At 54.0% G+C, this 12165-nt stretch overlaps 3 protein-coding genes across 3 annotated transcripts in view; 1 reads left to right on the forward strand and 2 right to left on the reverse strand.

Annotated features, from left to right (window-relative positions):
- Positions 1–1276: 1276 nt before the first annotated feature.
- LOC128420177 (metalloprotease TIKI1-like) lies at positions 1277–3655 on the reverse strand. The gene is made up of 2 exons (XM_053401712.1): positions 3168–3655; positions 1277–3020 (listed from the first exon to the last, which is right to left on the reverse strand). The coding sequence occupies exons 1-2, from the start codon at positions 3431–3433 to the stop codon at positions 2291–2293; spliced, it is 996 nt and encodes a 331-aa protein (XP_053257687.1). The 5' UTR covers positions 3434–3655; the 3' UTR covers positions 1277–2290.
- A 3360-nt stretch (positions 3656–7015) lies between these two features.
- LOC128418839 (translation initiation factor IF-2-like) lies at positions 7016–8770 on the reverse strand (the record flags this gene model as incomplete). The annotated part of the gene is made up of 1 exon (XM_053398922.1): positions 7016–8770. A coding segment is annotated over one exon (1755 nt), but the record flags the coding sequence as incomplete, so codon positions are not given.
- The window catches only part of LOC128420166 (leucine-rich repeat and fibronectin type III domain-containing protein 1-like protein), a 68144-nt gene continuing 63491 nt past the window's right edge, over positions 7513–12165 (forward strand). Inside the window, exon 1 of the mRNA XM_053401691.1 lies at positions 7513–7614. The gene's annotated coding sequence lies outside the window, so the exon portion shown is untranslated. The remainder of the gene's footprint in view (positions 7615–12165) is intronic.

The following is a 12165-nucleotide window of genomic DNA, read 5'->3' on the forward strand; positions in this document are numbered from 1 at the left end:
CAATCCTTCCTTTGCCTTCGGAACGCAACAGGCTACACCGACAGAAGTCCAGTGTCCAGATCAAGGGAAGTCCACCCTCAGCAGTGGGACTGGGCCAGGGTCTCTGCGCTGAAGCCCACCCAGACTGCTGCTTCTCTAATGGGTGGGTGGGGGTTGGACGGCGTGTGGCTGCACCACCAGCCCCTCATTCAGCCCCACCTCTTAGGCATTACTTCTCTCACACCATAACACTCTCGGATGCATCAGACTCCCTCCTTCATTCTTCGCTTCTGTGAACGCTTTTAAGTGAGCAGATGAACCGTGTGTGCCCATTTTCCAGTATTGGTGACCCTATTTCCTCTAATAGAACATACACCTATAGAGGAATCTGCAAGTGTGTGGAGAAAAACAGGCAGGAAAAGACTGAAATGGTGTCACAGATTCGGCAGTGATGCTAAAGAGAAATTGGGTAGCAATCAAAGGTATCAACTACCGTATTGGCCCGAATATAAGCCACACCCGCAAATAAGCCGCACCTTTAAAATTCAAGGGGGGGGGACAATATCCAAATGTAAGCCGCTCCCTTAAAATTCCGCAGGCACTCACACCAGCAAATGGCCAATGTGGAAGAAAATCCTACAGTGATAACGTGAAAGTCAATTTTTGTAAGGTCGCGAATTTAAGCCGCTCTTTAATTTTTCACGGTCGGAATTTGGGGAGGAAAGTGCGGCTTATATTCAGGCCAATATAGTATGTGGGACCCTGGGTGCCTGGTTATCCACACATTTTAAATGAAGGGCCTTCCCCCCAGGTTCTACTCAGCGGCACTCGTTCACCCCATGGCACCCACTGGTGAGCTCGCATCATCTTTTTAAGAGCAAATCTCCAAAATTTGTGGGTGTCTTCCAGCAAATTGTCACAGAATTCACTCAGGCCCTATTTGATGACTTCTACAATTCATAACTACACAGTGTCAACATACCTGAGTTGGCTGGATAGCCAATGCAAAGAAAACATTTCTCCAACATATTTGGTGGTCAGTCTGGGCAATCGCATGCAGCAGTGTGTGAGGATTTCTCAAACCTACTGGAATGGCAACCAGCCTCTTGCAAGAGCTTTTGTTGTTTAGCCGTGTCCAACTCTTCATGACCCCCTGGACCAGAGCAGGCCAGGCCCTTCTGTCTTCCACTGCCTCCCGCAGTTTGGTCAAACTCATGTTTGTAGCTTCGAGAACACTGTCCCACCATCTCGTCCTCTGTCATCCCCTTCTCCTTGTTTTTTTTTCCCCAAGGTGTAATTATTTATTATCGCCGTTGTATTATGATTTCTAAGGCTTTGCCAGTACCCGGTTCATCCACTTGGCTCCTGAACCTGCCTCTGTCCATAGCTGCTTCAAGGCAAAATTAAGGTTAGGCAGATCACGGAGGTAGAAAGCCTAATAGGCAAGATGACCAGAAGAGGAACAAGACAAAAGAGGCGCAGCATCCGCATCCCATGTAAAATCTTTTAAGGGATAGTCACTAGCTCCAGGCTAGGATCTAGCAACCCTTTGGAAAGGGCAGGAAAAATAAAACACTTGCTTATTTCAGAAATGGTTCAAATTACGCGGGAGAGAGGAGCAAGCTTTTGAGCTGGCATACACACCAATATTTAAGAGGCAAAGCTTTTCCTGACATGAAAAAGGTAACTCCTGTGAAAAGCATCACCTCCTAAAGACTGTGTGTGTGTGTTCAGCTATCGTTAAAAACACAGGAATGGGTCCAGTAAAAAGCGACAAGTACCAAGAGTACAGAGGTTGGGGGCAGAAAAGGCAGTGATAACACTGAAACAGATGGTTGTGTGGATCTGAAAAGAGCAGAAAACACTTCATTCCAAACAGTACAATTTTGGCCAAATTAATACCTTCAAGTCCAAGTTCCTATTGCTTTGAGAAGCTCAAAGCTCGTTATAGCATCCACAAGAGACCACATAGAAACAACAAACAAACCCCCAAATTGTTTTCAAGTCAGTTTCATACAGCTAAATAACAGCTATGTTACATATACATCCCCAAAATCATCATGGGATAACATGAAAGAATTCTTCTGCAAGAGAAGGATAAAGAATGGCTTTCATCAAAAACATCTTCTGTATTGGGCACGGTCAAACCAGTTAATCATGTTAATGGTCCAGATTCAGGAAAAGGATGAGGCAAAAAATAAAAATAAAAAATCCATATAGATGATCTGCCCTTCAGAAAAGTTGTTCTTTTCTCGCTTCACCTCAGATCCTTTGAAAAAAAGATAAAAATATGCAGTTCTACATGGAAGGTTCACGCCAACATCAGTATAATCACTGAGGGCAACACGAAAGTCAATATCATGGTGGAGAAGAACAGAAATAGCCCACTGGAGCAGTTGGTGTCTGTCTGGATGTGACTGGATCGTCCGTGGCCCCGTGGTTGCGGCTCGACGGTAATGTACCCATTAATTATACGAATCCGAGGAGGCGGATCAGTTGTACTTTCCTCGATGCGTACCCAGAGGTCATTGAACTGGCGCAAGCGCTGCTTCTTCTGCTGCTTCTTTTTCTTCTTTTTGTATTTCCTGTCCCCTTTTTCCAGCAGGTCAATGCTTTCTGGCAGAAGCAAATGAGGCAGCAGCTCCTCCTCTTCCTCCTCCTCTTTCTGCGGATGTTGCTGGGGAGAGTGGAGCTCCTGAGAGATGATGTAGGAGGCGTATTCCGGGGAAGATGAAGAGAGGGCAGACAGCACCTTCTGATGCTTCCCACTGTTGGTGGCATCTCCAGCAGGGGTATGGTCAACTTCATATCCTTTTCTCCTCAAAACATCGATCACTGTATTGTTGCCCATGAAATGACCTGCTCCAAATGCAAAGAAGAAACTTTTGTCTGGATACTCCTCCAGTAGATCTTTATCTCTCTTGCCCATCCTCTCATTCCGCTTGTAGATGAGCTCCTGGCGGAAGTAGTTGTCAATCTCCTGAGCCGTGATGCGTTCGTGAGGTGGCAGAGTGGAATTGATGAAATTTGGGTCTTGAGAAGTGTCATGATTGAAGATGATGGAGTTGAGGTCCCCACAGCTGTAATGCTTGATAAGGTCCTCTGTTGTATAAGGGATCTGCAGGCTGCCTGCTCAGAGATTCTCTTGCTGCAAAAGAGTCTGATTCAAAGCAAAGATCACCTGGGAGAAACTGAGGCCGTTCAGTGGGTGGCATTGCTCCTCTACTTTTTCCACTGCCCCGGTCTGCTTTCGAAGGCGTTCAGCTTCCTGGGCGAGGTAGAGATCCAAGACAGGTACACCACGTGACTTAATGTCCACCTCAGTCAGAGAATTCACCATCAGCATGACCCATACCGGCCTTTTCCTCTCCCAGTTGCCTGCGATGGCATTGAAGAGATAGTCAGCATACAGGCCTTTGCCCCGTTGGTCTGGAGTCATCCAGGAAGGCATCATGAGCTTGACGTATTCCAAGTGGCGCTTGAGCCGGCGGTAAATGTCCCTGGGGAGCACATCCTGAAGGTTTTCGCCCTGTGGCAGGAGCTGGCAACTGGTAAGAGCAGAGATGGTCTAGGGATGGGTGAGGTCCAATTCAAAGTAGACAATATGGCTCTGCTGGAAGGCCCTCTTGGAGTTGTCAGGGATAAAATCCCAGACCCGGGTATACGGGACGTGAATGGTACCAAAATAGTAGGACGGCGGGTCTCTTTTTATAGTCCACAGGAAGGAGTTCAGCTCACTTTGCTAAGCGCCAGGGTCCCTGTCGGCCTTCTGCTGGATTCTCCTGATCTGGCAAGTTGTAAGGCACATTCCCTTAGTAGGACGTCCAGTTACCCAGAGCCATCCTGGAAAGGAGACAGACCATGTGCCATCCCCTTCTCCTTGCGCCCTCCATCTTTCCCAACATCAGGGTCTTTTCCAGGGAGTCTTCTCTTCTCAGGAGGTGGCCAAGGTATTGGAGGCTCTGCTTCAGGATCTGTCCTTCTAGTGAGCTACAAGGTCCTTATTTCTTGGCCCTGGAGAAGATATGCTTTCCTCTGAGTTCCATAAGGAAGACTTGGGCTGGTGCAGGCCTATCCTGGCTGGCGTATAAACAACACAGGCCCTGTGCTGTCTGAATGGAAAACTAGTATCATCTTCCCACTTTATACAAAATGGGAAAGGAAGGATCCACAAAACTATTGGCCAATTAGCTTGTTAGACATCTCCTCAAAGTTATATACACGGTATCTCCCTCAAAAATTACCCAGCTGGTTGCAAAATGACATTAATCATAAAGAACAAGGGGGATTCAGATTGGGAGGCAGTATCGTTGATCCATGTTTTACTCTGAACCATATTATAAGGAAGTATGCCAGGAATATTAAGAATAATCTTTATGTAGCCTTTTATTGATCTTTCTTCTGCATTCGACTCTATTACTTGAAGCAGACGGTGAGAGAAATTTCAAATTGCTGACATCGACCGTCGGCTTCTGCTATTGATCCAAGAACTATACGCAGCAATACACAAATGAGGGTCAGAGTAGGTCTGAATGGTGTTATGTCTGATGCTTTTAAGGGGCTGATGCCACGAGGGGTGAAGCCAAGTTGCGTTCTGGCTCCCACTGTTTTCAACATTATATTAATGGTTTGATGCCATATTTAGCCAATGCAAACTTCCCCCCTCCAGTCACTAGGAACAGAAAGACCCTCGCTCTCGATGTATGAAGATACATCAAGTTTCAGCGCTCCTGTGTCTTTCCTGATTGGGCGTCAGAGATTTCTTAGAGATGTCCAGCATGTACTGTAAACAGGAAAGCCTAACTGTAAATTACTCCACAACCAAGATGGTGATTTTTGGCACACACAGTCCTAGGTATCAATGATGCTTAGATTAGCAAGCTGTAGAACAGAGTTGCTCCTTTAGATACATGTAGTGAAACCCTCCCTAGGAAGTGTCATATGGAGGTGGTTAGAAGTCAAAGCACAGAGGACCTCAGAGGCCTGAATGAGGTTCTGTCACAATAAGGGAGGGCAGCTGATTGAACCTGCCCTAAATATATTTGGTAGCAAAGTGCTTCCTCAAATGCTCTACGGTGTCAAAATCTGGGGCTCTGATACAAACTCCATAAACGTTTTGGAAACTGTGCAGAATAATTTCTTTCAGAAGCTGTACTCTCTGCCATCAAGAATATCAGCAGCTCTTCTTCATACAGAATCGGAGTGGCCAGCAATTAAGACAAGAGCAGACTGTGTTCGGTTAAAGTATATTTTTAAAAATTCTACTATGCCTATTAAGGGACGTGGGTGGCGTTGTGGGTTAAACCACAGAGCCTAGGACTTGCCGATCAGAAGGTCGGCTGTTCGAATCCCCGCGACGGGGTGAGCTCCCGTTGCTCGGTCCCTGCTCCTGCCAACCCAGCAGTTCCAAAGCACGTCAAAGTGCAAGTAGATAAATAGGTACCACTCCGGCGGGAAGGTAAACGGCGTTTCCGTGCGCTGCTCTGGTTCGCCAGAAGCGGCTTAGTCATGCTGGTCACATAACCCAGAAGCTATACGCCGGCTCCCTCGGCCAATAAAGCAAGATGAGTGCTGCAACCCCAGAGTTGGCCACAACTGGACCTAATGGTCAGGGGTCCCTTTACCTTTACTATGCCTATTGAGCATTTGCCTGCAGTTTGGCTATATGGAATTGGGTGATAACCAACTCTGGGAAGCAGCTCGTCAAGAAGTATTAGATTATTATTATTTTCCAGAATTGAAATCTGCCTTGACCTTGAATAAGTGTCAACTAAGCTCTTCTGGACAGAATCGAAAAGGGACCTGCACCTAATTAAAAACACTTAATTTCCCCCTTGGTAACCATTCTTGAGGGCAGAGCATTTTAGAGCTAGTTATCTGACAAACTCTCACCAGTTTCCTTAAGAAATGCCTTTACTGAGCTGTGTTTCAAGTACCGTCTTGGATGGCCACTAGAAGATCCAGCACGCAGACAGACTTAGTATTTGTGGTCAACCTCAGGTGGAAGACATCGCTCACGATCTGTCAGCCTGCCCCTTATAGAGAGATCCAAGAGACGAGAGTCTGAAATCTTTGTTCGCACAAGCAAGCAGGCACACCCCAGCAGAAATGACCCCGGTTTTTTTGAGTCAGAATAATAGCTTCTTTACACAGAGTGGTCCTCTATGCTTTGGCTGCAGGAAAAAAAATCAGGAAAAAGGGAGTTAGATAAAATCACTATAAATTGTTGTGGTGATCAGTGGGTTTGATCTGAAGTCAAGCTGGACAGCATTTTGGCGTCTCTAGTAATTTCTCTCTCTTACATCATGGATGTTGGTAAACTGGATTTTAGAAAGGCAAAATAACATTGGAATTGCAGCTGTCAGAGATGCACAAGGGAAACTGTTTTAATGCTCAGGAATTTGGCAGTCTTTGGTACATTATGCCTTTTTATATTATGGATGCCTGCTCCATATTATTTTATTGACACTATTGCTTAATACAAGGTTTGCCATGGCCTTTGGCTAGAACAATAAAATTATGAACTGAACTGCTCTCAGGAGAGCGGAGCGCCCTGAGGGGAAGGGAGCGTCGCTTCCCCATCGCTCACTTTATTTAAAACCATTTACAACCGTTTCCTTTCGGCAACTCCTGCAGCCAAACCAAATGCGCAGCTTTCCTTTTCTTTGGTCCACATCAGCTACGCCGAGGGGGGGCGGGTCCTGTCGTCTGGACAGCCTTGGACCTCCAGAAACACGGCCCTGGATTGCGGTTGACAAAAATGCAGCGCCAAGAATGAAAACCAGTCAAAACTACCAAGTCCCACCAGGCACTCTTTCCCCAAAAAGGGGGCTCCCTTAGTGGACGGGCAGAGGACCCTTCTCGTCCACGGGGCAGGGGGCTTGGCGATGGGAGCGCAATGGAGGCGCGGTGTGTCCGCAGCCGGCTGGAGAGCGGGGCGCAAGAGGCAGCGACCATCTCCCGACAGTCAGGTTGGCCCTCCGCGCCCTCTGGGGGCAAAAAGCGCCCCAAGTGCCCCGGAAAGCCGAAGCAGCCCTCAGCGCCCCACCCCGGCCCTCGGCTGCCCGGCGGCATTACGGAGAGAAGCGCGCCCGGCGCCGCCGTCTTGCGCCAAGGGCATCCCCGCTCCGCTCTCGGGAGCCAAAAAGCAGGCGAGGCAACGCCAGGGAAGGGGTGCGCGGGGGTCGAGGGGCGCTCCCGGAGCTGGCCGGTTCCTGGCGGCGGAGAGGCTCCCCCCAGCGGGCATGGCCGAGCCGGGGCTACGGCGCCTGCTCGGCTTCGGCGGTGGGGGGGGGGAGGAGAGGAGGAGCCACCGCCGCCTCCGCGACGCCGGCAGCCGAGCCGCGCTCCGACGCAGGCGAGCAGGACTAGGACGGCGGAGCGGGCAAGGCGCGGCCGGGCCACCGGGCGAGGGGGCAGGGGACGCGCCCGGATGGAGGAGCCGCCCTCCGGCCCCGCCGACTGAGCGACGCCCGCCGCGGCCCCGGCAGGCGGACAGGAGGAGCCGCCGACGGGCGCATGGCCAACCGAGCCGGAGCCGCCGCCGCGGAGCCCCCAGGAGCAGCAGCCGGGGAGGGGCGGCAGCAGCAGCAGCAGCAGGGACGGCGCCGCTCCCGAGGGAGGCCGTGGGGCCAGGTAAGAGGGCGCGGCTACATGGGGGGGCACTCGCGGCTGCTGGGCAGGGGCCCCTTCCTCCCCGGCTCGAAATCGCCTCGAAATTGGCCAGCGCTTGCAGCCTCCCGCTCTGCCCCGAGGCGGGGCAGGCGGCCATGAGCGGAGGGATCCCCCCCCCACGAGAGAAGCGCCCACGCTTCCTCGCCCTGCCCGGCGGCGCTGGCTTGTGTGTCCCCCACGCCCCGGACGAGCGATCCTCCGCTCCAGCGCAGGCGTGGGGAGAACGCCGTTTCAGCACCCCGGAGGCAGCAGGCTGCGCCCCCAGGGAAGTTTGCCGCTGGCTCCGGGCCCCGCAAGAACCGCCCCCCTTTGGACGGCAATGCGCGCTCTCCTGGGTTTGTGTGTTGCGGGTGGGGGGCGCTGCGTGTTTTCCGTTCCGCCTCCCGTTCTCAAGGCTTGGCTTAAGCGGCCCGCCCCTCCCGGAGCAGAGACCCGGCGACCTGCTCGCTGCAGCCACGGCAACCTTGACTTGCGGGCAGGCGGGGCGGCTCCTCTTCTGCCAAGGCGGCGCCCCCTTCCTGGCCCGGCCCGGCTCGAGGGTCCTGCGCTCCGTCCTGGCTCGGCACCCGCCCGGCGGCGCCAAGGACGGGCCCAATCTGCTGCTCCGCAGCCGCCTGGAAAGGCGAGGCGAGCTCCGAGGGGGCGCCCCGGCTTCGCTCGCCCCCCACAGTTGGGGAAGCCTCCGTTTGACTGGGGCGGGTGCGCCGGAGGAGGCGGCCTGGCCTCCTGGGGTCGTCGAAGAAGGCGTTCCTGCTTCCGAGTCGGCCGTCTGATTTTGGTGGGCAGAGAAAGCGGAGCTGCCGGAGCTGGAGTTTCCAGGCCGAGGCCTCCTCGGGAGGAGACGAGGGCGGCGCCCGCGGGAAGCTTGGGGACTCGCCCGCCCCGTCGGGGGTGGCTCTCCGCCGCCGCATCCCTGTCCCCGCCGGAGGGAGGGGGTTCCAGGCGGGCTTCTCGACCCTTTATTTGGGGAGCCGATGGCAGGACGGAAGGAGGAGCTGCAGGCTGCGCCCCGGCCACTCCTCGGATGTTCCACCGGCGGAGCAGCTTCCCAGGTTCTCGAAGAGAACCCAGACCTTGCGGCGGGGGCTCCTCGGTGCCATTCAGGCTGCCGAAGACCGAGTCAGACCCGCAGTCCACCCAGCTAAGGACCAGCAGCAGCGGCTCTGCTGACCGTCGGAGGTCCCTCCCGGCCTGCCTGCAGATGCCGCCTTCGGGGCTCGAACCTGCTGGGCGAAGGTGCTTGGCGGAGCTGGTGCGCGGAGCCATTTCGAAGCGTCACGTGCTTCCTTCCAGGCCAGAGAGAGAAGGGTGCAAAAGATGCGCGGAAGCAAATGGTCCAGTTGTCTGAGGGGAGGAGGAGAAGGGCTTGCCGCTGCCTTCCTTGCGGGCTGCCAGTGGGGGGAGCTAGAGAGCCTCATCGGCCTCCCCTGCTCTGGGGAAGCGAAGATCCCACCGGCCCCGTGCGCCCCTCCTGGGGTGTCCCCGACTCTGCTTTGCTCGAGTGTCTGTGTGTCTCTCTCGTCAAGGGGCGTCCTGTGGAGGGATGGAGCCCTGCTTTAGGGGAGAAGGGCCCAGTGGTCAGAGCTCCAGGGTTAGGCCCCTCTCTGCTGCAGTCTTTGGAAGTGATGCTGTGCAGGCAGAGCTCCTGTTTCCTGCTGACGTGGCTCTGGAAGAGCTGCAATGCTCCTGCTGTGCGGCTCATGATGACCCCATAGCCCTCTGGTCAGTTGGAGTGGGAGAGTGGCTTGTGGCTTAGGACACGCCCCTCATTCCTTGTGGGTCTCCTTCTGGTGGGACTCCAAAGCTCCTTTCTCAGGCTGATGCCGGCAGGATAAGACCCACTGCCTCTGCCCTCCGCGGCTCCCTTCTGAGCTCTGGTCCAGGCAGCAGCACCCCAAGTGGGGAGGGTGATATGGGGGTGAGCCTTTGGTGCCTGCAATGGCCCTGAGAGAGTCTGCCTCAGTGAGCAAGGTGCCCCCCATGCACTAACTGCCCTGCACTCCTGCACTGTGGGGCTGGCCCCATGGGGCCTTTAACTCCTCCTAGCCTCTGGGAGCCTCTGTCTTCCGCATCCTCCTTGGGAGCAAAGAGAGAGATCCCTTCCGTCGCTGATGCGCTTCCCGCAATGGGCATTTCAGGGAAGCAGGGAAAGGTCATTGCTGCCCACGCAAATGCTTCTGTGCTAATATAATATGGCAGAATACTTCTCTGGGTTCCGTAAACGAAGCTTTGCTTCCTAGAGAGATGCCGTTTGGGGCTGCCTTTTCCTCTTGGTTTGAGCCTTTGGGGACTTGCGGAACGAGCAGCTGAGACCCGGAAGTCCCGCCTCTCCCTTCCTGCCATTTTGCCCACCTTGAAAGGTCAAGGCTCTTCCTGCCGGCCTTCTGCACTCCTCTGGGTGCCCTCCTGGTGGCCTGGATGTGTCGTCCAGCCTCCGCCCTCTGGCCCCGTCCCCTCTCTCGGTCCTTCTCTCTGGCATTGCATGGGGTTGGCCTAGATGACCTCTGGGTCCCCTTCCAACCCAACAATTCTGTGAGTCTGTGAATGTGGCTTTCGCTTCCCTCCCTCACCTGTGTGGGCTTTTTGTGGCTGTGCATTCCAAATATACTTAATTTGGGTTGATTCCCACCTGCAATTAGCACATCTCCTCCTGCCTCACCCTCCCCTTTGCTTTCATCTTGTGTGGTTAACTGGAAGGGGAGAGGGGCTGGTCCTCTGGCCAAGGGGAAGGGGGCGGCCAAGGGTCTGTAGGCCACTCAGTAGGTGTAGCTCTGGTGACTCAGAGGCTGTCTGTTCATGGATGAGGAGAGAGTCGCCTTCTGCTGGCGTGGCTACCAGACTTCTATATTGTGGAGCTGGGAAAGAGGCCTCCAGAAGTCCCTCTGGCTGGCCATTTACCCCAGTGTAGCCCACCGCGTGGGCTGGGGGCTCCTCCTGCCTTCTGACCAAGGTGCAGGGTCAGTGCAGAGTGGAAGGTGGCCCTCTCTGTGTGGACTTCCATGGCACAGAGCAGAGGTGCAGTTGGGTCTCTTGCTTGGAGCCTCTTGTGTGGAGGTTTCCTCATCTTGCAGGGTCAGCGTTACCTTTGCAAGGTGCCTGCTCAGCTGAGGGAAGGTGAAGGAGTAGAGCATGTCCTGCTTTCTCGCTGCAGGAAGGGGCAGAGGGAGAGAGACCTGCCTCGTATGGAGTCAGGCAAGCTCAGTCCTGTCTGCACTGCCTGGTAGCAGAGGTGCTCCAGGGCTTTAGGCAGAAGCTGTTGACTCCCCAGGAGCTTCTGTCTGGAAGGAGATGCTCTGCCCCTGAACCGCGAGGGCCTTTCCTCGAGGTGGAGCAGAGTGACTTTCAAAGGAAGGCAAACCGTAAGCTGCTTTGAGCATGATTTTGTGTGTGGAAAAGAGGCAAACAGATGGATTGATTGGTTGATTGATTGAGCAACCAGCTGTGCCAGACATCTGTCTGTCTTGGAAGGCCAGTTCTCTTGGGAGAAGGGCCTTTGGTGGGCCAGACCCTGTGGGTGGACATGGGGCAGGTGTTCAGACCATGCCCCATCTCCCAAGACGAAAGAGGGCCAGGGCAGTGTTTGTTTTTTTGTTGCATTTATATCTCATATTTTTTCCTCCAAGGAGCTCCAAGTGGTGTACATTGTTCTCCTGCTCCCCATTTAATCTTCACAACGGCCCTGCGAGGTAGGATAGGCTGAGAGGCAGGGACTGCCTCCCCCACCCACCCCAGGTCGCACCCCGTGAGCTGAGTGGCTGAGTGGGGATTTGAACCCTGCTCTCTCCCAGGTCCCAGTCTGGCCCCCTCCCCACTACAGCACACTGACTCTCTCAGAGTCCTATTGATGCTGCATGGAGGGCAGTGCTTGGAGGGAGGAGGATGTTTGCTTGGCAATCCGGGGGGGGGGGGAGCGCAAAGCCTTCTCCAGCCTCCTGGTCCACTGTGGCAGGTTGCCTTGCTCAGCCAAGGCTCTCCTTCTTCGGATGGCCAAGCGAGGCCTGCAGGAATGGGGAAGGGAGAGCAATATGGCTGCTTGCTCAGTGCAAAACTTCTGAAGAATCTGCAGGGGATGGGGGGGGGGAGGGCAGGCAAAGCAGGAGAGGGAGGAAGGAGGGCTGTTCTGGCACTGGTGATAAATGGCCAAGAGAGGCAGCCGGCTTGTTTGAGGGGTCTGCTCATTTATCAAAATAGATGGCTCTGTTTTGCTGCAGCATCTGCAAACGACCGTGGGCTCCAAAAGGGGTTGGGGGTTGAAGTTTGGGTCTTGAGGACAGCAAACGTCAGTTGCAAGGAGTCTTGGAAGACGATGGTTATTTATTACTGTGGTAGTTGTCATCTGCTTCTACCCCACCTTCCTCCAAGGAGAGAAAGACTGTGGACGTTGTTCTCCCTGCATTTTATCTTCACAGCAACCCAGTGAAGCAGGTGACACTGAGAGAGGCAGGGAGTGGCCCAAGGTCACGCCCAGGGAGAGCTTTGCGGCTGACGGGGGAGGATTTCAACCCGGCTCTC

This window comes from Podarcis raffonei, chromosome 8 (genome assembly GCF_027172205.1).
Source record: "Podarcis raffonei isolate rPodRaf1 chromosome 8, rPodRaf1.pri, whole genome shotgun sequence".
In the NCBI taxonomy this organism is placed as follows: Eukaryota; Metazoa; Chordata; class Lepidosauria; order Squamata; family Lacertidae; genus Podarcis; species Podarcis raffonei.